The sequence below is a fragment of the Anastrepha ludens genome, chromosome 6 (genome assembly GCF_028408465.1).
Source record: "Anastrepha ludens isolate Willacy chromosome 6, idAnaLude1.1, whole genome shotgun sequence".
In the NCBI taxonomy this organism is placed as follows: Eukaryota; Metazoa; Arthropoda; class Insecta; order Diptera; family Tephritidae; genus Anastrepha; species Anastrepha ludens.
The window spans coordinates 109,180,852-109,206,480 of NC_071502.1; the positions used below are offsets into that span (position 1 = coordinate 109,180,852).

General features: G+C 34.8%; 1 protein-coding gene across 1 annotated transcript in view; it reads left to right on the forward strand.

Moving 5' to 3' along the window:
- The first annotated feature begins 4,035 nt into the window (after positions 1-4,035).
- LOC128866712 (protein kinase C, brain isozyme-like) overlaps positions 4,036-25,629 on the forward strand; it is a 99,953-nt gene continuing 78,359 nt past the window's right edge. Inside the window, exons 1-2 of the mRNA XM_054107627.1 lie at positions 4,036-4,346; positions 11,860-13,396. Coding sequence (XP_053963602.1) covers positions 13,200-13,396 — 197 coding nt within the window. The 5' untranslated portion in view covers positions 4,036-4,346; positions 11,860-13,199. The remainder of the gene's footprint in view (positions 4,347-11,859; positions 13,397-25,629) is intronic.

Here is a 25,629-nt window from a genome sequence, read left to right on the forward strand (position 1 = left end):
CTCTGCTTCAGACCTTTGCTCCAGACAAAAAGGAGCATTTGCTCTGACATCTAACGAAATAAATTATCTATTGTAGTCTTCTAGCTTATCTTCTCTTTTAAACTAAAATCCATTAAAGAAACAGACAGCAGGTCATGACTACACGCAGGATTTCGCATTATTGCGTCGTTTAACTATAATATTGACAGATAAAATAACCATCTTTTATTTTTATTTCCAATATTTTCTCATTTCTTAGAAACATAAAGGCAAGAAATGATTGAAAATATACCATTTAGTAGATTATCATATTTAAGTTCAGGCACAAATCCTGCGTGCAACCGCGTTTATCAATCATAGGCAGCATAACAGTGAACGATCGTACATACACTAGCACTTACATATAGTAATTTATTCTACCTTGCAGCATGCGAAATCCGCAGCAACCAGCACTGAAAGCCTTGACATGATAAACGACTGAATGAGTGGCTGAATGAATGGTTGTAGTGCAAAGCAGCCGAAGCCTGAAGTAGATGCTGCACTAATAAACGCAACAACTGCAACCAGAGCAAAACGAAATTATGGGCAACAGCAGCCACTGCAACTGAAAATAGCCAGCAAAAATGAATAAAAAATGTACTCGCTATCAGAGTCAGTAGGAAAAGTGCCAGCAACATTAGACTGACCTTAAAATGAATATTCATATGTACCTATACATATTTACATCTACAAGTGTGTATATATTTGTATAATTGTGCGCTTGTTGCATAAAACACTGACCGCAAGTATTCCTGACTTGTTGAGTTTTTTCGTTGGTTTTCTTTTGCTCATACAAATGGGTCGTAGTGGTTCTAGCCAGTGGTGACTGTTGCAATGCCTGCGTACCAACATGCAAATAGGGAGAACAGTATTTGCATTCCAGCAAACACACACACACATACACACATGGTATGTATGGGGAATGTACATATGTATACGTGCAAACAAACATTGTTACTAAATTACACGCCGCATACGAGTTGGTAAATACTCCGTTCAGAAAGCAAACAAGTGTGCCAAAGCAACTAAAGAACAAGAAGAAAAAGAACAAGAAGAGGGAGGTGATGAAGAAGAGCGAGAAGATGCATATACCCCTGTAGAACAGCAAATGAGGAAATAGCAGCTGCTACAGCAGCAGTATGATTGAGAAGAAGAAGGCCATTGACTTGGACGCAGTAGGCAAATGAGAGCTACTGCACTAGGACTGTTAATATTTACATGCATACCAGCAAGCATGCATACATACATACGAACATACATGGAAAACAAATCCATATATAAGCACTACACACTTCCCGAGGCTTGTATGTTTATTATTGGGCGTTAATAGGTTATTAGGGTGTCGCCTGTAGGGGGCTGTGGTGAGTTTATGAGAGTAAGCGAACGTGAGCGCATAGTCGTGGGTACGTGTGGAGCGAGCGAGAGAGAAAGGCAGACAATTGTTAATATATATTGTTCCGGGGTTGTGGAGAATGTAACCCTTAGCGTTCGAGCGCACAAAAAAGGTGAAAAGAGAAGTGAATTAAAATTGACGATAGGTGACGCTCTTTTTCGCAAAAATGCTGGGAATGCAAAAGAGAAAGACAAATTCAATAATTATGGAAATATTTTCTGAACAAATTTGAGTGGCGTACACTTATATATGATTTCATTCGACATGAAAAAATTGAAAAATATTAAAAAAAAAAAAAAAAATTGTACTCAATTATTTACAATTTAAGAAAATTATTATTGGAACTTTAATTTTTAAAGCTATACGTATTAGTAGCCCGGATATAAAGAAAATATATGCTATAATATTTTTTCTAATCTCAGAATATTTCTTCATATGACTAACTTTAAGACTGAATATCGTTGAAAATCGCTAAGCAGATCTGTAAGTGATCCAAGTATGTGTCCAAAATAGTAGTACAAATTTTTTTCTGAAATATGATTCATTTGTTGTCTTGAGTTTAATAAGAAATAAATTGAGAAAGTTAAAAAAAAAATATAAGTTGAATATTTTGGTACTTGAAGAAAACCAATTCAACTCTGTTTTTTATTTAATATTTCTTGGATTTTACCAACAAAAAAAATTTTAATTTAAATCTTAATTCATGTTTTTTGTGGTATTTCAAGTTTCTTGGATTTAAATGAAATTAAAAAAAAACTTAGTTTTTCTTGGATTAATAATATTGGAACATTTTTGTAATGATATTTTTCTTTAGTAACCAAATCTCTTTGGTCCCAAAATTGACAATAAAAGTTATTGCGCATTGTGCTAATAAAAAAAAATATAATTTTTTTAATAAATGATTGTCAACTAAAAAAAAAATTTGTTTACTACTTTTTACTACTGAAGAAAAAATAAAATATATATAATAAAAATAAATATAAAAAATTAAACTTTTCTTTTACTTAATATTGGAGCATTTCTTAATATTTTTTTTTGGAATTAAATGTTTCTTTGTCTAAATAGTGGGAATAAAAGTTATGAATATCAGATAATAAAACAGAAATTTTAAACCAATTTTTTTTTAAAGAAAATTATTTTTATTTAATTTGCTTGGTCTTAATATTAGAAACAACTTTTTTTTAAATTAAAGTTTTTAATAAAAACATGTTTTTAATTTAAGTTTTCGTAGTCATAATATTGGAAATAAAAAATATGAACATTTTATTACTGAAGAAAAAGGAAAATGAAATTAAAATAAATTTAAAAAAGCTTACTTTTTCTTGGACTTAGTATTGGAAAGGAAATATATTATAAGAACATTTTAGTAATGTAAAAGAAAAGTGTATTTTTTTAAATAATTTTTTGATTCATTTTTTCCCGAACTTAATATTGGCACATTTCTAATTATTTTTTTTGTTTTGTAAATAAATTTTTTGGTCTAATATTGGAAATATATACTTCTTCAAAATATATTTCCTTTTTTATTAAGTTTTTTAACTAAATTTTGTTTTAATTTTTATTGGTCTTAATATTGGAAATGAAAAATGTGAACAGTTTACTACAGAAGAAAAAAGAAAATCTAATTAAAATAAATTAAAAAACAATAGTTTTTCTTGGACTTAGTATTGAAAGAAATGATATGGAAATTCTAGTAATGAAAAAAAAGCTTTGTTTTTAGTAATTATTTATAAATATTTATTTTATTAAAATTTAATAATTTTTTTTTGCTCTAATATTGAAAAGAGAAGCTAGAAGCATTTTTTTAATTAAATTTTTTTAATTTAATTTTTGTTGACCTTAATTGTGGAAATAAAAGATATGAACATTTTAGTAATGAACAATTTTTTTTAACAATTCTAATTAATTTTCTTTGTGGTGTAAATATTGCAGGTAAAAATTATGAAGTAATAAAATATTTTTTTCGTTAGTTTTATTAGATTTTCTTGGACTTAATATTGGCGGTAAAACATGTGATCATTTTACTACTATAATTTTTTTTTATTTTATTGATTTTGTCAGCTATCTGGACTTAATTTTAGTTTAGAAAGTAATTCAAAGCATTATTATTAATTTCTTTTTCAAAAGCATGATAAAAACCAAATTTGCTTAAAATCACATCGCTCATAAATTATCTAAGAGAAAAATGCCAGCAAAAGCTCATGCCCTCCTGAATGCCACAAGTGTTGCAATGAGCGCGAGAAGCTCAGTGAGAATGCCAACTCATGGATGTTGGCAAACCAAAACACTCTTGACACGAGCAACAGCGCCAGATGTGGCGGCAAGTGGCAAAAGTATACAGCGCAATGCCAATAATGTTTACTTCATTTTTGTTTTGTTTTTATTTATGTACTTATTTTCTTTTTTTTTGCAACAAAATTCGTAAAGCAGCAAATATCCAAAAGCAGCCAACTGTGGCAAGAGTAGAGGAGCCACATAATCATTTTACACACTAGTTGCTTAGTTGAGAAATTCACCACATGCACTAACACAAACACGTGAATTGGATAACGTAGCTCACCACTGCTGGACTGCTCGAGTGGACCGAGCAAAATCGCTCGCATAGCTGCCAGCAGCTGGTGCTTGGCATTTTTCACAAAGTATCGGGTTGTTGAGCGTTGCGGACGTGTGTTGACCTGAACGCGGGCGTCAATCGGATATTAAAGTGAAAGAAAAATTAATTCAATAAAACTTAAAAACAGCTAAGTAGCAATTTGAGGAATTGGACAAATTGAAAAAAAAATTTGTAAAAAATACGTAAAAGGAAATAAATAAATCATTAAAAGAAAATAAATAAATAAAATTATCTAAAAAATAGGTGTTTAGCTAAGAACACAAAAAACAAAAACAATAACAAATATACATTCAACAAAGCGATTAGCGGCTTGGCGCTTGTGTAAGTGAAAACTTTATTAGCAGATTTACTGAATTGAATTCATTCACGCTGTTCGCTTATTCTTTGCTCGCAGCCACTGGATGGCTGTGTGTCGTTGACAGGCCGACTGTGAAGCGCGCCACACAATGCATTACATTTTTTTGAATTTTTTTGTTAAATATTTTTGCCAAAGACCAGTTCGTGTGTAGGGGTGTGGGAATTTGTGCGGGAAAATATAAAATTTGTTTTGCATGTGGCCAGTGTGACACTAATTGGTATACCGCCGGCACTGCATGTGAACTTTGTGCAATTTTTGGTGATTTAATTGAAGAGAAAATTGTATTTTATACCAAATTTTTTGTAGAAGAAAAGGATTATTTTGAATTTTGGTTAACAAATTTAAGAAAACATTTACAATCAGAAGGTAGAAAGATTATCGATCTGTTAAAATTTTCAAATAAGTAAAGTGTTCCAGCAGCCAAAAAAGGCTTAGTGGACTATAACAGAAAAAAACTAGATTTAAATAAAAAAGGTGGAACCAGAATAAAAAAATATACCTTGAACGCTGCTGAATCCAGACCTGCTTACGCATGACTGTTACTTGATCAAAACTAATAGAATTTGAGTCTTTTCTGGTGGTGTCACAAAGCATGATGAAAGTAAATCTGAAAAAAGAGCCTAGAAAGAAGAAGGCTAAGTCTCTTAAACTGATATTAAACCGTGGTGCTGTGCCAGGAAAGTTCTTATGGGGAATGTAGAATCTTAAGATATTTAAAATTTATAAATCTCCCTGAGAACAAATAAATAACGCTTTTGTGCATTCTCACAAGTCTCTACAGACTGTAAAGGTAGGTACACAGGCTTGGAGTATTGTCTAATTCTGCGTCGCATCCATAGAGATGTTATCAGTCATGGTGCTGAACTGTGATGAGGCGAGAAGAAGAGTCGAAAATCTCCTAAATCTTGGTCTGATAGGAACAAAAAACACATACTCGTATAGTCAGCACATAGCCCACTACCAACTTAGGTTCTTTTAAATAATTGGGTCTCGTTGAGAAATTGTGAGTAGTAAAGGACATAACTCGAAGGGTATACCACAATTTCAGATATGTATGTCAGTGATTGTATGAATCTGTGGCTTAAATTCAATAAATAAGTTTGAGCATACAGATAGCTTTGTTTCATTTTTATGCCAGCTCCCTCCAGTAAACAATCCTAATATTAATTTCTTCTATAAATCGAAATCAGAATTTACGACAGTGAATAAAAATTTAGATTATTTAAAAAAATTCAATAAAAAAAGTTCATTCTAATTTAAGTCAACTATCTACTACGGTATGTAAGATATGTAAATAATCAGGTCCGACGAGAGGGGGTGGATCGGGGACTTTTTACCCCGGGTCCGAAGTTCTCAGAGGGGCCCGGACTCGAGATTATACGTACTTACATAAATTAAACATAATTGAAAAGGACCCACATTTGCAATTTTCCCCCGGGGGCCCGGATATGCTCTCTACGGCCCTGTAAATACTCGTAATACTCAGTTATATATTACTGAGTTGGAAACCAAATAAAACAAATTCCGAAAGCGACCATCCCCCAACAAAAAAGAGCAAACGACCAAGTTCCGTCCTACCAAGATAAGGCTTCTCATAAAAATTTGTCAGCCATTCGGAGGTGGCTTAAAACTGTGGGCCCCTCCATTTGCAAAACAACATAAAGATACACTCCACAAATAGGAAGGGGAGCTCAGCCAAACACCTTACAAAGAAGGTACACGCCAATTATACATAAAAAGGCCACACACGCACTAAGATAAAAATTGGAAATCAACTAAAATTAATTAAAATTAACTAAAATATTACGAATTAATTCTGAAATAGCTAAATTGCCTTGTCTTGCCTTTGAATTCCATTAGTTCAATTTTATTTCACACATCTCTTTTAGTATTTGCAGCTTAAGAACCTTTTTTTACGTACCTGTCCAACGAAATTCTAACTTAACCGGTTTTCACTTTGCGCTTATACACTCACCCCATTAGAAATTGGCACAATAAATCAACAAAAATAAATAAAATAAAACAAAATAACTGTAAACAAAGGCAAAACTCTTGAAAAAAGTCACAACTTGCCACTTTAAAGTCACATAAAAAGGCGCGTGCAGTAGCAACCGTGACCGTCGCCACAAAAACCAACAGAGCAGCACCTACGCAATTTTACGTTGTACCGCCACTCGCATTTCGAAGCGCCCACACTGTGGTAAACAATAGCCGTTAGAGTGTTAGCACCCTTGTGGCATTACTGATATTATCATATTGATTATTTTATTTTTGTTGTGTGCTTTTCGCTTAAGATTTGTTATTGTTGTACATTTACTATTACTCCCAGTAGCGCGTGCATCCACGCTTGTCGCTCAACCGTCATTCAGAAGTGTATTTACTCGCATATCTACTTGTGTGTATTTAGTTAGGGGAGCGTTGGCGTGCGGTGCGTATACGTAACTTGTTGATACTCGAAAATGAGAGAAGAGACTCTAAGCCAGTAGCGTACGATTTGTGGTTTTCAAAGCGCGATAAGCGTATGTGAATATATATATATATATAAATGTGTGGAAGTAAAGAAAAATAAAGTATAACAAAAATAAAAATATTTATATTAAGGAATTTTAATTAATTTGGTAAAACAATTATTTTCGTCTTCAGAGCAGAAATATTCGGTATTGTTCATGATTTAGACAATTGTGTATATGCCAGGTATGTAATTGTGGTTACTGAATTAGGTTTGCTTAGGCGGACCGCTGTTAAAACTAATTCATTTCGTCACTACATAGACTACTTGTGGTCTCAATGCTATCCTTACATGTCTCTAAATCGGAAGCGCTCCAAGTGAGTCTGTATGAAAACTAAGTGGCAGAGCAGTAATCCAAAGTGCATTTTTCGCGGAGATAGTCATTTGAAAAGCAAGCAGAAAATGAACTCTGCGTCTCTTTATACAGTCGGTTGTATAATTATAAACGAAGAATTATCTTACTTACCTTTTTTACTTGGTGTTAGAGAAAATATTTTTACATGAATTTTTTGGGCAAAAGTGTTAAGAGAAAAAAGTTTTTAGATTATTCAAAATATCTGTTACTTACTCACGCCCGTTATGTCTGGTATTTCATTTCTTTTTAAGAACTTTAAAAATCCTATTCGGCGTTGAATCAAGTAACTTTTGGACTAGTAGCGTGCTACGCGAGTCCAATGAATGAAGGATGGCCTCTTTCAACTATTTCTTTGTGGAGTACTCCTTATTTTTTCCATAAGCCCCTCTCACGTTCCCCATGATATTGATATCTCGAAAAATTGGTGGCCACTCAAGAAAGGCGATAACATTGTTACATTGCTACATTGTTCAACACACCAACTCAAGGTGGCATGAGATGAATGACAGGCCGCATTATTTTGCTGGAAAACAAGATTTTCGACAGAATACACATTGAGGAATGGTAGTAATTTATTCGAAAATAAGCTCATATTCTCTTCGGGTCTAATGCGTGTTGATGGAAAGGGGACACTGACTTTTCCAAGTATACTCCCAGCCCCTCACACTATCAGGTAACCACCGCAAAAACATTTTTTTTTTTTTAAATGATCTTGGCTCTAAACGCAAAGCTCGCCAATGCTTCCTAAACCCATCTGGCCCATCTAAGTTAAATTTATTTTCATTAATTGGCAAAATTTGAAAAACCTATACGTTTTTGAAAAGCTATTTTATTTATTTTGACCTAGCATATTCCAAAATGATCTACATATGTTAAGTATTTTTCAATGCATCTACAAAATGGAAGTTAAAAAAATTGTGTGCAACATTTAATTTTTGCTGCTGAGAGGCGAAGGTCAGGAATTTATAATTTATTATATTTGCCTTTCTGAAAAGTGTCGACTTTTATCGAAGTACTAATTTTTTTTTTTTTGTTGAAAACTAAAAACAAATCGAGAGATAAAATTAAAAAAATCCCATAACTTTTTCGAAAAATTATACATTTTTTCTAACAAAATTTGTCAACTTTTTTCGAAGTACTCACCTTGTTTTTTTTGAAAATTAAAAAAAAAACAGTTCAAAAGGTAAAATTCAAAACATTCAAAACTTCATCGAAAATTTACATCTTTTTTCTAATAAATTTTTTTTTCGACTTTTCTCGAATTACAGAAATTTTTTGGTTTTTTGTTGAAATTTAAAAGGAAAAATCAAAAGATCCTTAACATTTTTCGAAAAAACTTCACATTTTTTCGAACAAAATTTATGGCAACTTTTCTTGAAGTACTGACATTTTTTTTTATTTGTTGGAAATTGAATAAACAAAATCAAAAGATAAAATTCAGAATATCCATAACTTTTTCGAAAACTTATACATTTCTTCTAATAAATGTTTGTCAACATTTTCGAAGTACTCAAATTTTTTTTGTTGAAAATTTAAAAAAAATTCAAATATCCATAACTTTTTCGAAAAATTACAAATTTTTTCCAACAAATTTTTTGGAAAACGTTAAAATTTCTTATAAAAAATTCGAAGCTGATTAAGTTCAAAAACCTAATATAGTTTTTTAGTAACTCCCATACTTCATATCGTTCACCCTGTATATTATAATGAACGAAGGTTTTCCGTCTCGTTTTGTAATCAACGGAAGAACCGCTTCTTCCTATTTGACGGCCCATTTCTCGAGATGACTTTTTTTAGAAAGCAAAGGCTAAAATGTTACCTTTTTCCAATTCTATAAGTTGTCTGCCACGCGGCATTTTAATAAAATATAAATACTAATATAAAATGGCAATACACCTCAAATGTCTAGATTTTGCTTTTATAATTGCGTAACACTTACATTTGTTTACTCTCTTCTTGCCTCCATTTAGCAGAGAAGCTATTTAGATTCACACAGTAAGGTATTAATATATCAATCCCTGGTATGGGTAGAGACACTCAATGACACACAACGGCAGGAATTTAAATAAATGTTCTTTCCAATGCCTCGAGATAAAATAAAAAGATTATTTGTGCTTACAGAAGTAATACTAAAATTTTGAGACTCTGCAGCAGGCATTTATTGCTCACACTAGCTGGAAGTGGCCGCCGCTTAAGCCAATAGGATATTTTATCAGAAGCAGGCATTGCCGCACAAAGCGTAAGCTCAATGCTTACTCAAGTCTGTTGACGAGCTAAAGTACTGGTTTATCATGTAAACCTTACCTTTCAAATAAATAAATAAAAAAATGAATGTGCCTTGATATTTAGATTCTTCAAATATATCACTCACATATATATATAAGTAATTATTTATGGGGAGGAAAAGGAGGAAAATATGTTTAACAAATTTCTAAAAAATTAAGAAGATTGAAGATCAAAACCATCCATTTTTCATTTCTCGGTTTTTTTCTTATCAAACTTACATTCTGTCAAAAGAGTACCCTAGGGTTTTTCAATAAACGCGAAATAATGGTTTAATCATCAAAATTTATTTTGTCGCCTTCAAAATGGGCTCCATTCGAAGCAATACACATAGCCCAATGATTAGAGCAGTCATCAAAGCACCTTTTAAATGTGTTTGGAGATATCTTCTTCAGCTCATTCAGCGAATTCTCCGTAATGGCTTCTATTGACTCAAAGCGGCGTTCGCAGAGCTGCAATTTAAGGTTTGCGAAAAGGAAAATGTCACAGGGGGCTAAATCCGTATTCACCGGTTGTTGTTTGATGATATATGTCGAGTTTTTGGTCAAAAAAGTGTTCACAATATGAGCCTTGTCAGACGTTGCCTTATCTTGGTGCACGATCCCTGAGTTTTCTTTCCACAAATTAGGCCGTTTCCTACGCACATTCTCTCTCACACGCCGCATAACTTCCAAACAATATTTTTTACCGTAGTACCATTTGAAATGAATTCCAAGTCCACAACTCCACGATAATCAAATAAAACGAGTAGAAGACTTTCATTTTTCACCGATTTTTACGTGGTGTTTTGGGTTTCGGTGGATAGCGCAATTCAGCCGCCAGTTAACTGGTTTGTATGTCAAACTCATATACGCACGTCTCATCACTTGTTATGATGCGTTTGATAACCGTTGGGTCCGAATTCACTTGCTCGAGCATGACTTCGGCCACCTCCTTCCGGTGAATTTTTTGAAAGTATGCCCATCATGCCCAATTGATGGTGTAAAATATTGCGAATTGATTCGTGAGACACGCTAAGGTCACGAGCTACCTCCCTCAAACTTTAATGATAGTTTTCCAGCATAATTTCCTTTGTCGACGTTTTCATCCGTTGAAGACGTTGATGGGTGACCAAATCAGGTCAAATCTTCCACGACTTCTAGACCGGTTGCAAAAGCCTTATACCACTCATAGACCCTTGTATTTGATAAAGCGCACTCGCCGCAGGTTTTCTGCAACATTTTCAATGATTCGGCGAACGAAATGCCGTTCAAAACACAGGCAAATTCTTTGTTCGATATTTTTATCCATAGTGAAAATCGTAGAGCACACCTGCGCCTTACTGATATAATTAAATGAAAAAAAAAACTCAAACTCTGTCGCACTATAGAGGGCAGTTGTATCAACATACCAGCAAAAAAATTTGAATCTTTGACAACGACGATATGTGTTTTCAACAAAGTGGTGCCTATGCCTAAACAGCCCACGAGTAATTAATTTTTTGCAAACGAAATTCGCGGAAAGAAAAATTTCACGATATTATAATTTATTAGCCACCAAGATCGCTTGATCTAATGCCTTACCAGCTGCTGGAATACGTTTTTTAGGAGAAAAAAAATCTTGAAGTATAATCAAGAATCATTTTTTTTTTTAATTTGACGTTGGCATATTTTCTTCTGCTGCGAAGTAAAAAAGTAAGCATCTTTTATACTGTTGAAAATCTTCTCCTTTCTTTTGATGTGAAAGTAGGAGGGAAAGGTTGGCAGAGTATATTCTGACTGAAAACTCCCCTTAGAACTTAAGTCTAGACTTCCGTATCATCCCTATACTTTCGAAGCGGCGCTAGCTACTAACAAGAAGGTAGTCATTGAGTCATTGAACTATTCAGTCCTTAAAAAGGTAAAAATATATTCTGTCAGGAGGTAGCCAAAGTCATTGCCGTTGCATTTGAATATTTTGCTACCTCACAAAGTTCCATTATTACCCAGTTGGCTAAGCAGACATCTCATGGGGTGATTTCTGTGCGCAAAGAGATGGTATGGGTGCCCTTATGTAATAGTTTGTAACTTTGAAAAACTTCAGAACTTCATAAAAAATATGAAAAAAATAAGTAGATATAAAAATTATGAAAAAAATGGAACAGCAAAGTTTTCTTAATACCTACTAATATTATTTTTTTTTTGCTTGTTTGTTTATGGCCTAGATTTTCTAGTTGCTCATTAAATGTCAAATCTTTTTATTTAAGAAACAAATATTATTTTATTTCATAAAATAAAAAAAAACAAATACGTTCATAAGTCACTCGATTTTGTTATTTAATTTACTTATTTTGAAATGATTTTACTTTCAGGTAAATTTATTTGATTTCAGCCAGCTGTTGAGTACTAAAAAAGTAAAGGGCAATTAAACGCCGATAAAAGCAAAAACAACCTACAGAACAAAAGGCCAAGTAAAAGCAAAATAACAATAAAAGAAAAAAAAACCAAAAGCAAACATAAAATACTATAAAATAAGAACAAAAAAACAAAAAAAACATGCGTTAAAAATTCCAAAATTACAGCTGTGCAATATCCGCATATATTGAGGAAATACCATCACTCCAACACATACACCAAAACACACACACGCACATGGCAGCTTAAACAGCTGTAGGCAGTCAACAATAACTCCTACGCAACGCAGAAACTACAAAGAAAAAATTGTGTGAAATTTCACAGAAAAATTTCGTTGAAATCAAAAAAAAATTTATAAAAATAAAAAAAGAATATTGCAAATATTCGCAATCAAATGAATTAAACAATAATAATAAAATATGCCAAAGTGATTTGTATACAATACTGTAACCAAGCGTTGAAGAGTGCGAGTAAAATGGCTAAGTAAACAAAGGTAAGGAAAATTGCGAAAAAAGTTGTGAAAAGAAAAAACAATAAAAATAAACATTGTGAGGGAAATAAAAGGAAATACATAAAAAAATCGATGGGCAATAAAATCGATTGAATAAATATAGCTGTCTGTGTGTGAGTGACGATATTTAGTGGGGGAAAAATTGCGAATAGCTGAAGGTGTGTCATAAAACCTAGTTTAAATAAAACAATTAGGAATAGCGAGCGAGAGTGTTGAAGATATGTTGAAAGTGGCAATCTCCGTAATTAATAACTAAAAATAAATGAAATGTTAACTGAAAAATAAATTTTTGAAAAAAGAACTGCTGTATATAGTTGTGAAGCAAGTTTTCAGTGTGGAGAAGTTAAAATACAGCACATTATAAAAGTCATAAAAAATCTTATAAAACCTATGAAGTGAAAAAACAAGTTTTTTTAATCTAAAAATCTGGGTGTTGGAAAAATAACGCTAAGAGTTTAAGAAAATATAGAAAAAGATTTGAAAAAAAAAAATTTTAAAATCAAGAAATTTATGCGTTGAAAACAAAATATTACAAAAAAGAAACCAAAAAAAACAAAATAAGAAGAAATGCCATAAAACTCAACTCACCATTTTGAGAAAAAAAAATCAGATTATCGCAGCAACAAATTTAATGATTAACGCGTACTCACAAATTCAATAAAAAAAACCATACTCTAGTATAGCAACTTTTTAAGTTTTAAGAGCAAAGCAAACTCTTGAAACTTAAACTCAAAACTGCAATAGTAACAACCACCTTTAACACCACCTAAACACCAATTTGCCATCATGTCCGAGACGCAAGACAACAATGGCGATCAGCAGTTGCTGCAGGAGGAAGCTGGCGGTAGTGAGAATAAAATGAAGTCTCGCCTGCGTAAGGGCGCACTAAAGAAGAAAAATGTATTTGCGGTTAAGGATCATTGCTTTATACCGCGTTTCTTCAAGCAGCCTACATTTTGCTCGCATTGCAAGGACTTCATATGGTGAGTTGTTAAAAATAAATAAAAAATAAATAATTGGCGCGTACACTTCTGTTAGGTGTTTGGCCGAGCTCCTCCTCCTATTTGTGGTGTGCGTTATAGGAGGAGGAGCTCGGCCAAACACCATGGTGAGTTGTTAGTATGTAGAAATTGTTCAAATATAATGTAATAAGGAAAAAGTTATTGCTTAGAAGAAACTTGAATTCAAAAAATTAACTATTGCTTACTTAGCACAAAAAAATATAAATTAATAAGTAAAATAAAACCAAGTAACAATTCGGGAAATATTCGAAGACTCATTTGTGTTGAAAACTAGTTGTATGTTCATCATACGCCATGTACTACCTAGCACTTATCGACAGATAGCATACAATAACTGAACGCTTCCTAAAATTAGTATAGCGGGAACGTAAGTTCAGCCAAAAGCTAATATATAATTATATAACCCGCGTGCGCTTTAAGTTCAAGTAAGCCGCATTTCTTTACTCACTGGAAAAAATTTCATAAAAAGGTCAACTTTCGGTGACTTCAATACTAATTCTCTGGTTTCTCTTCAGTTGTTGAATAAATCTGTAACTTTTCACTAAAAACCCTACGTTAAGTCCAATCGTGCACTTTTCTACTCTTATTTCATATAGGGCGGAACCTCACCATTGCACCATCCCGCATTCACACATCATCTGGAAGTAGGTCCCAGTGAGACCGTGCACGTATGGTTCTAAGTTGAATGAATAGGTTAGGTTAGGTTAGCCTGGTTGGCAATAAGCCACACCTAGACCTTGTGGTTCCTAGCGATACCAAATTAAATGAACATGAATACTGGAAGTAGACATCATGTAGGATGTCAGCGCTTCTGGCGAATGTAAGCAGAGCTGGGAGATCCGCTTTTGGGACGTTCTCCAGACCCTCAAAGTTGGATGGATATTTTCGTGGAAGAATATTCCACCTGGATCTTAAATCTAGGCTTCCATATCATTGCTATACTTTCAAAGTGGAGATAACCACTAACAAGGAGGCACTCATTTGGCTGCTCATTAATGTTATATCCTTTAAGGAGCTAATAAGTGTATTCTTATAGGCAAATTGCAGTCAAAGCTCTTACAGTTGCATCTGAGAATCTCGTTACCTCAAGAAGCTACATGACTAACCAGTTGGCTGGGCAGACATATTAATACATGTTTTCTTCGTACAGAGAGAAAGTAAGGCTACCTGTGGTCTGCTTTTAGCTAGGTGCGCCTGAAGCGAGATAAGCAACCAATGGGTAAGTACACTAACGTGCGTAGGTCCATGCCACGGTAGGTCCATCTGCCTCCACGTTATGGAAAATTATTATAAAGAAAGCTTATAAAGGTCAGAATACCGTAACTCTCTATAAGGTGAGAATCAGCTTAAAATCGAGTTCAATCTACGATGTGGAAGATAATGAGGTGGAATTATCCCGGCATCAGGTATTTCTACTGTTTCCTTTGAGCCACCCCTGAAAAGCCATTAGTTCTGGATACTAATGGCCTGTGAAATTTTTCTATTATCGAAAATACTCCATCGTTCAAATTTGTCTTTATTCGCATACTCTTGCCCTTTCATACTCTTTCCCTTTGCTTGTAGCACAATTCACAGCTTAAAGTATTCGTTTAAGTGCACCCGTCTTCTGTAGAGGACAATCATTCACTTAATTTAACTTAGTAAAGAGCAGCACTTTAATAAATTTTTGAAGGGGTTAAAACCTTTTAGTTTTTTAACGATCTGAGCAGATAACATAAAAGGTACAACTTTTCACACATTTTCATTATTAATCGAGAACAATTGGCTGTTTTGGCAACGAGTTAAACCACCTTCGTATGTAAAGGCGATGTGGTTTTTGACTGGCTTTGCCCATTTCAATGTGCAATTTACTTCATATCAAGAATTCGATATGTACGAAATTCCCTTTAGATATGACAAATTTACTTTAACGGATGGAAATTCAAATATAAATTTAGTGCTGGGTAGCCAACGTAGTTGTAGCTAAATTTGTTGGTGCTGACACTACCATTCGGAAGTGCACAGGTTCAAATCTCTGGACATGAAACCCTATTTGAGAGACACATTTGTTTCTAATAGTCATTTTTTCTAATGACCACTCCTCTGTAGGCAATAGCAAACCTCCTTCGATTGTATTTCTGCCATAAAAAAGCTTCTTTTAAAAAACTAACTGCCATTCGAAGTCGGCTTAAAATTGTAGGTCCCTCAATTGTGGAAAAAGATCAAGGCGCACACCACAAATAGGAGAAGGAGCTTGACCAAACATGAAACAGCGATGTTAATGTCAGATGAGGTTTCAGTGGTTTTAAAAAATTTCGAAAAATAATTCTTAAAATACTAAATATATTTTCCATTTTCCAAAGCTTCCGTTTTCATTCAAAAATAATCAATAAGTCGTTTGAGAGACAATGTAATTTTAAAATCGCAATATTTTGATAACAAATCTGGTCTCGGACCCGTAATCTTTACATATTTCACAGTCATGGACTTGGGAGTAAAATAGCGCGGAATCTAAAGATCTGTAAAATGGCTTAAAAGTGCTTTAACCGAGAGGAAATTTCAAACCCATCTCTTCAGCAAATAAAAAAACAAAAAATAACTGAAAAACTCCCATTTGAAATATTTTCAAAAATATCGCTACTTTAATGATATTTGCATCCAGACTTATTTTTTTTATTATTACTTCATACCAAAATTGACTCAAAGTCATAATTTAAGTCTCCTTACAGTTGTCTACATTCTAGCATAAACTCAACGATGAATGAAGTCTTTAAAATAGCTTCAGAGGAATACTAAAACAGTAGTCAAACAATCTGAGTCTTAATCCTAGGTTAAAATAAGAATTAAAGATGATACTTAGCGTTATCGTGTAGATAACCTTAGGCAAGCGCCCGATTACATCTCCAGGTTTATCGATTTATACGACTTGGCTAGGCTTAAATTTCGCCCACGGCCAGAATTCTTGAAAACAGTGAAGCAGAAGATTAGGTGAAAAAACCGCAGTTTGCACTTAATATCCCTTCACCTTTACTATTTTGCCCTTCAGTGTCTTCAACATTTCCTCTTTTATTCGTTATTTAGACGCTGCTGCTGCAGCTCACTGCGTAGCCGTTGGCCTTTAATAATATTATGTTATTTTCAGTATTATAAAAAATGCTTTAAGTCTATGCGGTAGCTAAAGCAGAAAACCAACGCTCGCTTGCTGATGGTTTGAAAGCCATAAAACCATAAAAATAAATAGAAAAAAATATATAAAAAAAAATTAAAAAAATATTTATATTAGATAGGCCTGCACTGCCTGCGCTATCCGTGTGCTTTTGCACGTGCTTATGTATTTGTTTTTGTTATTGAATGTCAACCACCAGCAATGTTGTAAACTAATATTGCAAATTGGTTTAAAACTACTGCGGTCGACAATACGTATCACCTCGTCAAACAAAAGATGATACGCTAGCTTGTGGTCTTGCCAGCTATGGTACATTGTTGTCTATCTTTCTGTTCCGCCAGCCCACACACACACCACCACCATATTTCATCGCTCCAAAAGTGTAGGGTAAATCGACACTGTAACCCGTCATTCAAATAAATATACACAATTCAGTTTTCACGCCCAGCTGGTGGTAGTAGTCGTTCATTGCATGATGAGCAGGGCGGCTGCCTATCAGTCTGGCTAAGTATTGTGTAAAGTGAGTCAGTCACATATTTACTGTCGCCCACTTTTGCGTCGCTGGTGTTAATTGTTATTTCCTTTTGTTACTGTTGCTTTTCGCATTTCGTGCCTTTATTAGCTCCATTTAAAAGGTAAGGTGGAAATACGAATAGCGCAGAAAGCAATCATGAAAAAAGTGTGCGTGTGCGCGTAAGGTGAGAAAATGGTGAATGACGGATGCCTCGCGGAATTGTGTCAAAGTGAATGATGTTTTTGACGAGTAAAATACACAGATGCGCACACCTCCCCATCTATAGAATAATAACGTGTGGGAGTCAGTGTGTGTGTGTGTACCTTTCACAGTGTGTAATCTAAGTGCTCCCACGCGTTCTCCTCACAGCGTGAAAATAATTCATTTGATCATTCACCTACGCCCTACCTTAAAACTGCGAAATAGCGCACGTGCAAAACTTGTTTCGTTATGCAGGTTGCCAGTTTTATCAGTAACGCGAAAAATTTTAAGTATTTCCACTCAAAATTTACAGCTCATAAAAAGTTCAAAGTTTAATGCGCTGTAACAAATAGTTTTCTTACATAGTTGACAAAATGAGGAAAAATTAATAAAATAATTATATTTGTGGGGAAAATACCTGTAGTTATCGTTAAGATATCGATAACACTGCTCAAAAATATATCGATTATTTTCCAGATATACCTATATAAAAATACCTGCTGCTTTTAGAAATATACCCATAATTATAAAAAAACTAACAATAAATATATATCAATAAATTTTCAAAGTAATGTGGACATTTTTAACACACATTTCCAAGCATATTAGAATTCCTAGAAAGTGAAAATATGCAAATATGCAGATGGGGAAAATAAGTAAAATCCTATGCGCTTGAAAAACAAAAAAACCCTTTATAAAAAAATACATTTATAGAAAAAAATCTAAAATTATTTTAATTAACGAAAGTGTAGACATATTTGAATGGGTATCTTAGTAGTAGTAGCCGAATGGGTTGGTGCGTGATTACCATTCGGAATTCACAGAGAGAACATAGGTTCTAATTTCAGTGAAACATCAAAATTAAGAAAAAGTGTTTTCTAATAGCGGTCGCCCCTCGGCAGGCAATGGCAAACCTCCGAGTGTATTTCTGCCATGAAAAAGCTCCTCATAAAAATGTCTGCCGTTCGGAGTCGGCTTGAAACTGTAGGTCCCTCCATTTGTGGAACAACAACAAGACGCACACAACAAATAGGGGGAGGAGCTCGGCCAAACACACAAAAAGAGTTTACGCGCCACATATAGATATATCTTCCAAAGCATTTCAGTACCTGGAAATTTCAAGAGCGCAAATAAGTAAAGAGTGGAGATAAGCCAGTGGAAAAATAGAAATAGGTACTAAGCATTTTTTTTGTTGTTCCTTGTTCACTCCACTCGGGAGCATAGGGCCTCGACAAGACTCAGTCTTGCGTTGGTTTCGTTAATCTATTTTGCTTTCTGGCAGAGTAGGTGATAAGCCTACCGCTACCAGTCCTAAATAGTTGGAATGTCCACCTGTTGTTGCTTAGGAACAACGCCTTTTAACTGTTAAGAGCGCCATCCGTGCTTCACATTTCTCTGGCAGAAGGATCACACGTATGGTTGAGGACTTCGCTAAATTTGGTGTATCAGCGCTATTACCGCGATTGCCCGCTTCCTCTTGCTGAAGCCATTGATGCAATGCGTAACTGTGTATGTTTCTTTGTTTTTTTGATTGGATAATGTTTTGGGGTTGAGGAATGAATTTTGTTTTTGTTTTAGAAACTAAGAGAGTAGGCAAGTTTGCAAAAGTGCGAGGACCGTGCTTTATGTGGAATTCGAACCCACACCCTCTGGAATGGCAGGCCAGTGAACTTACGCTAGACTAACTAGGCCGCCAATATTATACTTTATTATATACATATTATACTAAGCATATAAACGATTTAAAAATAAATATTGGAATTGTATAAATCGATATGCCGACATTTCTTACAGAAATTTGAGGACCAAATATTACAACACAGGAACAGAACAAAAAAAAAACGAAAACTTGATCCTGTAACCTGATCTTCTGAAGAAACAACAGTTGGAACATTCGCTTATGAAACTGCCATAGCCACAATTAGCACCCACTCCTATGTAGCCTCCCAACAGCTCTAGAAAGGTCTCGAAAAAATAACACTTTACTTGAAAGAGTGGCGCATTAAGCCAAACAAAGCAAAATCTTCCCAAATCACTTTTACACTAAATCGAAAAACTTGCTCGCCCGTTAAGTTCGCCATAAACAGAGCGCAACTCCTAGCTATTTATGCCAGTTCGGAGAAAGTCCCTTGTGTATGACGGAATACAAGCACAAATCCCAAGTAATTAAAAGTTTTCATTTTCCTGGGATTTGTTGCTAATGTGTGGCGCAGTTTGGAGATTTTCTCATTTTTTTACTGACCGTCGTCGAGGTAAGTGTAAGCGGAATAAGTATTAATAAAAATTTTGAAAAAAATCTATAAAATTCAAAAAATTCTTTTCGTTTTTTTTTCTTAATGCACATATAAATAACTATAAGAGATATCACGTCATCCGGTTTTTGTTTCGCAAGTTAACAGTGCGATGCCATCAACGAAATGATGGCTTATGGATTTGTGTACAGTGTGTGAGCTACGGACTAGGCACAATTCGTTGGGAATTGTGCCCTGTTTAATGTCCCAAAACATCTCGGCATGCATCTCGATAGCAAACTTACATGGAAAGCCCTTTTGTTCATCAAACGAAAGGCTCTAGAAAGAGAACTTAAAAACCTATACTGATTTCTACATCGAAGCTCTCATGTTTCTCTAAAAAGTAAGGTCTCAGTTTACGAGGCAATCTCGACACCGATATGGACATATGGCATTCAACTTTCGGGCACTGCAGCTAACTCCAACATCGAAAGGCTTTAAAATTTCCAGTCGAAAATTGTATAAAGAACTCACACGTCTGTTATCAAATGTACAATTGCATTCTGATCTCATAGTGCCCACTTTAATTGAAGAAATAAGAATAAATGTCACATCACACAGCACTCGACCACAATCGCACGCAAACCCTCTTGTCACAGATATATTTGCAAATCCCATAACCTTCACCAGACTCAAGAGAAGATCTACAAAAGACTTCATATCATAATAAATAAGTCTATATTATTATTTATCATAAATTGCATAAATAGTTACACTACTAATTCTTTAGAACACTGTAGGTATTTACACATATTTACTTTCTTGATAGACATCAGGAGAACTGCATTTTTAGATTCAAATTAGATTCACATGTGTCGGAAGAAAAGAACCAGGTTCATTTATTGTAACTACAAGGTATATTTCGCTCTGCTTTTTGCTGCATAATAATCCCACTCTAGGGCTACGACGCCAGTACTAACTCAGGTTAGTGCCGTTTGAAATTTTGCCGTAAACGCAACAAACAAAAACGAGTGAGAAGTACATGAAACGTTTCGAGACGGTATTTTTATGCACGCATTCGAAAGGGTCGAAATTGTCTCACACCGCGGCTGCAAAAGTAATTAAAAATAAGAAAAAATTTGTTGTGATGTGGAATCAGCGGTATAGGTAAGGTGTACAAAAATGTTGACGCCAAAAAAGCAGGATAAAGTGATCATGCAACATTTTAAGCCGGACCCTTCTTTGTGACTACGCCAAGCATGATCAGTTCTTGCTAAAAAGGGAATAGATGTGAGTATTAACACCATCGAACGTCGTCTGAAGAAGGCGAACTTATCCTACCGTCCCTTATCATCAAAACCACTGCACACAGAAACACAGATTGAGAATCAACAAAACAAGGAAATGACGTCACAGTATTGGATTGGCCTTCCCAGTCCCCAGACGTCAACCCCATTGAAAATGTGTGGAGAACTATGAACAAGCATCTTGCCGGAAGGCCAGTCCATGATTTAAAGCAATTCGTGCATCAAGTTCGCAAAATCTAGTCCTGTTTGTCGACGAGGGACGCAGAAAAGCTGTTTCAAAGCATGAAGAAGACTACACGGCTTATTGGGTAATTGCGACTCATGATATACTTTTATAATGATTAAAAACTTGTACTTTCGGCGTAATTCGCATTCAATGTTTGATAAGAATAATCGATTTCGATAATTTGATATAATATCGCTATTCTCATATAATATATCGTAAGATTTTTACTAAGTCTATTAATTTGAGCTAAGAGCGTATTTTAAGTGATATTCGAGATGCTAAGGATGAGAAATAGAGATGTTGACAATTCTACAAAAATCGAAATTTTAAAATATTGACATATTTTAGTGAGGTCTAATAAATTTTGTATGAACTTTGTACCATATAGTTGATATCCGCAGGGATTGAAAAATTATTTATGTACTAGAAAAAAAAATGTCAATAAGCATTTATGTGTATACGAGTATTGCGGTATTTTCACATAATTTTCGATTAAACATATCGTTGTCGATAACTCTACGAAAAATCAATACTTTAATATAGCGATATTGCTAAGCTAAACTTACAATTATTCCAATAACCCTACAAGCCGATACTCAAAATATACAGGACTTAAAACGCTGAGAAAATTTCAAAAACATAAAAAACTTACACTTTTATGTATCGATATATTTTAAGCATTCCACTGTGCTCTCCATTGCAAGCTCAGTTCGTGAAGGCACTAATTTTTTCACATTCATTGCTTCTATTGTTTAGCTTCACACACACATACTATACATACAAATAACTACACATGTGCCGCCTCCATATCTATTTCTGTGTTTTGTTTCGTAAATTCCTAATATCGATTACTATTTCCCGTATGTTCGCTTTTTTGCCGTGTTTTGTCGTCGCCCTTCATCACTACCATTGTGGGTTTTTACCAATTTTCTGTTTTGCGTTTTTTTTGTTCTTGTTTTGGATTCCCTGAAATGCTCTATAGCTTTGCTCGCTTGCCCGATATTTCACATGTCCATCGATTTTTCTTTTTCTATTTCCCAATCCACCCACACACTCAACTGCACGATATGTACATCGAAAAATTGCACAAGGATATGTACCGCCGTGCTGTTATTCACTACCAGGCAGTTTTTAGTGCCTTTAGCATTATTTGTACAGGCACATACACACACACACACACGTATACCACAATGTGCACTTGCCTATTAGTAGACTGTAATGACTAGAGGTTTTGTGGGCGTACTTATATGTTTCGCTGAGTGAAATGTTTTTAATTTTGAAATAAAGGTACCTACAAATAGCATAAATGACATATATAAATGATTTTTGGGCAGCTTGTGGGGAGACGAAGGAATGTAAAAAAAATATATTTGTGTATATGTGCAGCAAAAGCTAAACTCACCTCAATCTTCTGAAATTTGATTGCACAGGAAATTTTCATTGAAATTTTAGTCATTCCCACAGGATAGCTTGAGTGGATTTTGCCTTCCTCCTACAGCTCCTACGAAAACTTCTAAATAAGGCTCCAGCATTGACCGCCTAATGGCGGGCTATCCAATGACATAAGTTTTTGAGAGTCACAGCTAATTCTGTATTCTTCAAAGGCTTCTCAATAAATCGCAATTGATGTGGAAATTTCGCTTGTTGGCGCAACCAGACAAATGAAAATATATTAGATTTCGACTCAATTTATTTTTTCACAAAAACCAACGAATGTAACTAAACTAACATTTTCACAAAAGATTTTATTACCAAAGTGTAATTTTCGAACGAAATTGATTTCATTTCAATAATTGCTAAAGCCACTAATGTTCTTAGGTAAAAAAATCAAGTGTCAAAATTGTGAGGATATTAGATTTTGACCCTATTGAAAACCAGACTTCTTATTGAGAGCCCTTTTAGTTGGTCCAGGCTTTTCCCAAACTTGCAATAATAGCAAAACTAGCGGAGCTCATATCATTGGACTGGATTGCTCAAGTTCTCTCTCAGATACTTTACTCGCACATTCGTCTCTTACTCTTTCACCCAGCACACCGCGTTCATATCCTTTACCAATATCTATGGCCAATATGATTGAATAATCGCTGAATAACACTTGAAAAAATCTGATGAGGAATTTCAGTGACTTCAAAGTTTCACATTTCTTTGGTCATTCACATGAGGAGTGGTTTATATTGTAATCTGTTAGATAATTTCATGGCATTTATTTTTTGAGTATGATATCCGACATGCAGTCTGTGTCAGAAAAAAGGAACCGCGGTTATTCATGAGGTATAAAAGATTTATATTTACATTTTTTTTACTTGAAAGTATGTATAAAACTATGAGCCGCAATTACTCAATAAGCCCGTGTAGTCTTCGTCGTTGTTGAGTATAGCCTAGCATCTTCTTCATGCTTTGAACCAGCTTTTCTGCGTAGCTCGTCGACAAACAGGACCAGATTTTGCGAATTTGATGCACGAATTGCTTTAAATCATGGACTGGCCTTCCGGCAAGATGATTGTTCATAGTTCTCCACACATTTTCAATGGGGTTGACGTCTGGGGACTGGGAAGGCCAGTCCAATACAGTGACGACATTTTCTTGTTTTGTTGTTTCTCAGTGTGTTTTTCTGGGAGCAGTGGTTTTGATGATGTGGGACGGTAGGATAAGTTCGCCTCCTTCAGACGACGTGCGATGGTGTTGATAATCACATCCATTCCCTGTTTAGCAAGAACTGATCGTGTTTGGCGTAGTCATAAAGAAGGGTTCGGCTTAAAATGTTGCAAGATCACTTTATCCTGCTCTTTTGGCGTCACCCACTTCAAGTCGCGCTTGGAAAAGTCATCAACATTTTTGTATACCTTATACAGCTGATTCCACATCACAACAAATTTTTTTGATTTTTTAATTACTTTTGCAGCCGCGGCGTAAGATAATTTCGGCCCTTTCGAATGCGCGCATAAAAATACCGCCTCGAAACGCTTCATGTACTTCTCACTCATTTTTGTTTGGTTGCGTTTACGGGGACTAACCTGAGTTATCACTGGCGTCGTAGACCTTGAGTGAGACTATTATGCAGCAAAAAGCAGAACGAAATATATTTTGAGGTTACATGAAAAAACGGTTATATTCTTTTAACACAGACTGTATGTTCGCCGCTACTACGAGTTAAATGATCCAACCAATCAATCCAGTTTTTGACTACCTTTTCCAATAAATCTGGCTGTATAGCGGCTTGAATATTGCCTCGCAATGCTTCAAGAGTTGCTGATTTGGTGGTATGAACCAATGACTTACCACAAAGAGTAACTCAAATGCGTTAAAACGTTCGCCCATTGGGGCCAGTGAACAGAACCACTTCTGGGAAAAAAATTTTCACCAAATTGACTTTATAAAACTTCGATTGTTAAGCCTACTGTAGGGCAAGTTGTGACATCTCATTGGAAACAAATGTCGTCAATGTTTAGCTGATAAATTTTGGAAACAATAATTCAATCAGGAAGGCTCAATAGAGCTCGCCATTCTGCTCGCGTAACAGCAGCTCCTTCATCATTTCGAAACAAATAAGGATCGAACTTTGCGAACAGATTTTTTGTTTCAAAGTAAATTTCCACAATTTGGAAGCGTTGTTCGGACGTTAAGCGATTAATGTTGAGTTGCCAAACCTTATTGAACGGGAATATCAACACTGTACGGCATTTTCAGCTATCAAGCCATAATTATCGATATCGATAGTTCTCATACAACTAAAAACACAGCCGATATTAGACACTTTGATTAGACATTCGGCATTATGAAGCATTTGCTGATATACTGAATTGAACGCTGGCAACTAAATCACTGATCAAAATAAACCGTTATCTTCATACTTACACCCGTAAGCACACATGGACACGTGACTCCATTATTTCTGAGGTAATTTCGTGCATCTAAAACAACTGCGCTAACCCTGAAAATATTCGCGATACTTGCTTATGCTTTAGTCAATAATAAAAGTTACAGGAAGTCCTTCTATTCTCAAAATGTTTCACCTTCGTTTCACTCTCATTTCTCTTTTCAATTTGTGTTTCTCAAAGCCGCAAATAAAAAACGCGACATACCTGCACTGCATATGCACACGTACATATGCCACCAGATGTCTGTGTTAATGACAGCGGGAGGCATCTTTTATGCTGTCGCGAATGTTTGTTATTTAACTGCATAGCCACCTAACAACAAATAGCCGATAAATGACATAGAAACCAAACAAATTTGAAGTGGCGTGCAACACAATAAAGCCATAGAAAGTAATATGCACCGAGTTGAGAATGCAAAGCAAAAATTTCACATATCTACATACACGCATACATAAAATACAAATATACGATGCAAAATAAATAGGCAGCACCATAGACAGTCTAATAGTTCTGGTAATTGAAGCTCTTGACCCTGTGGTAAAATAACAGGTGCGAGGCCCATTACCGGTTTGATAGGGAAGCCAAGCAAGTAGTGAAATTTTGTTCTGCAGTAGAAACTGTGAACGAAAACAGACAATGCGATAGATGAATGCCACAGTGAATACCTACATGGTGGCAAAATAATGGCAAAA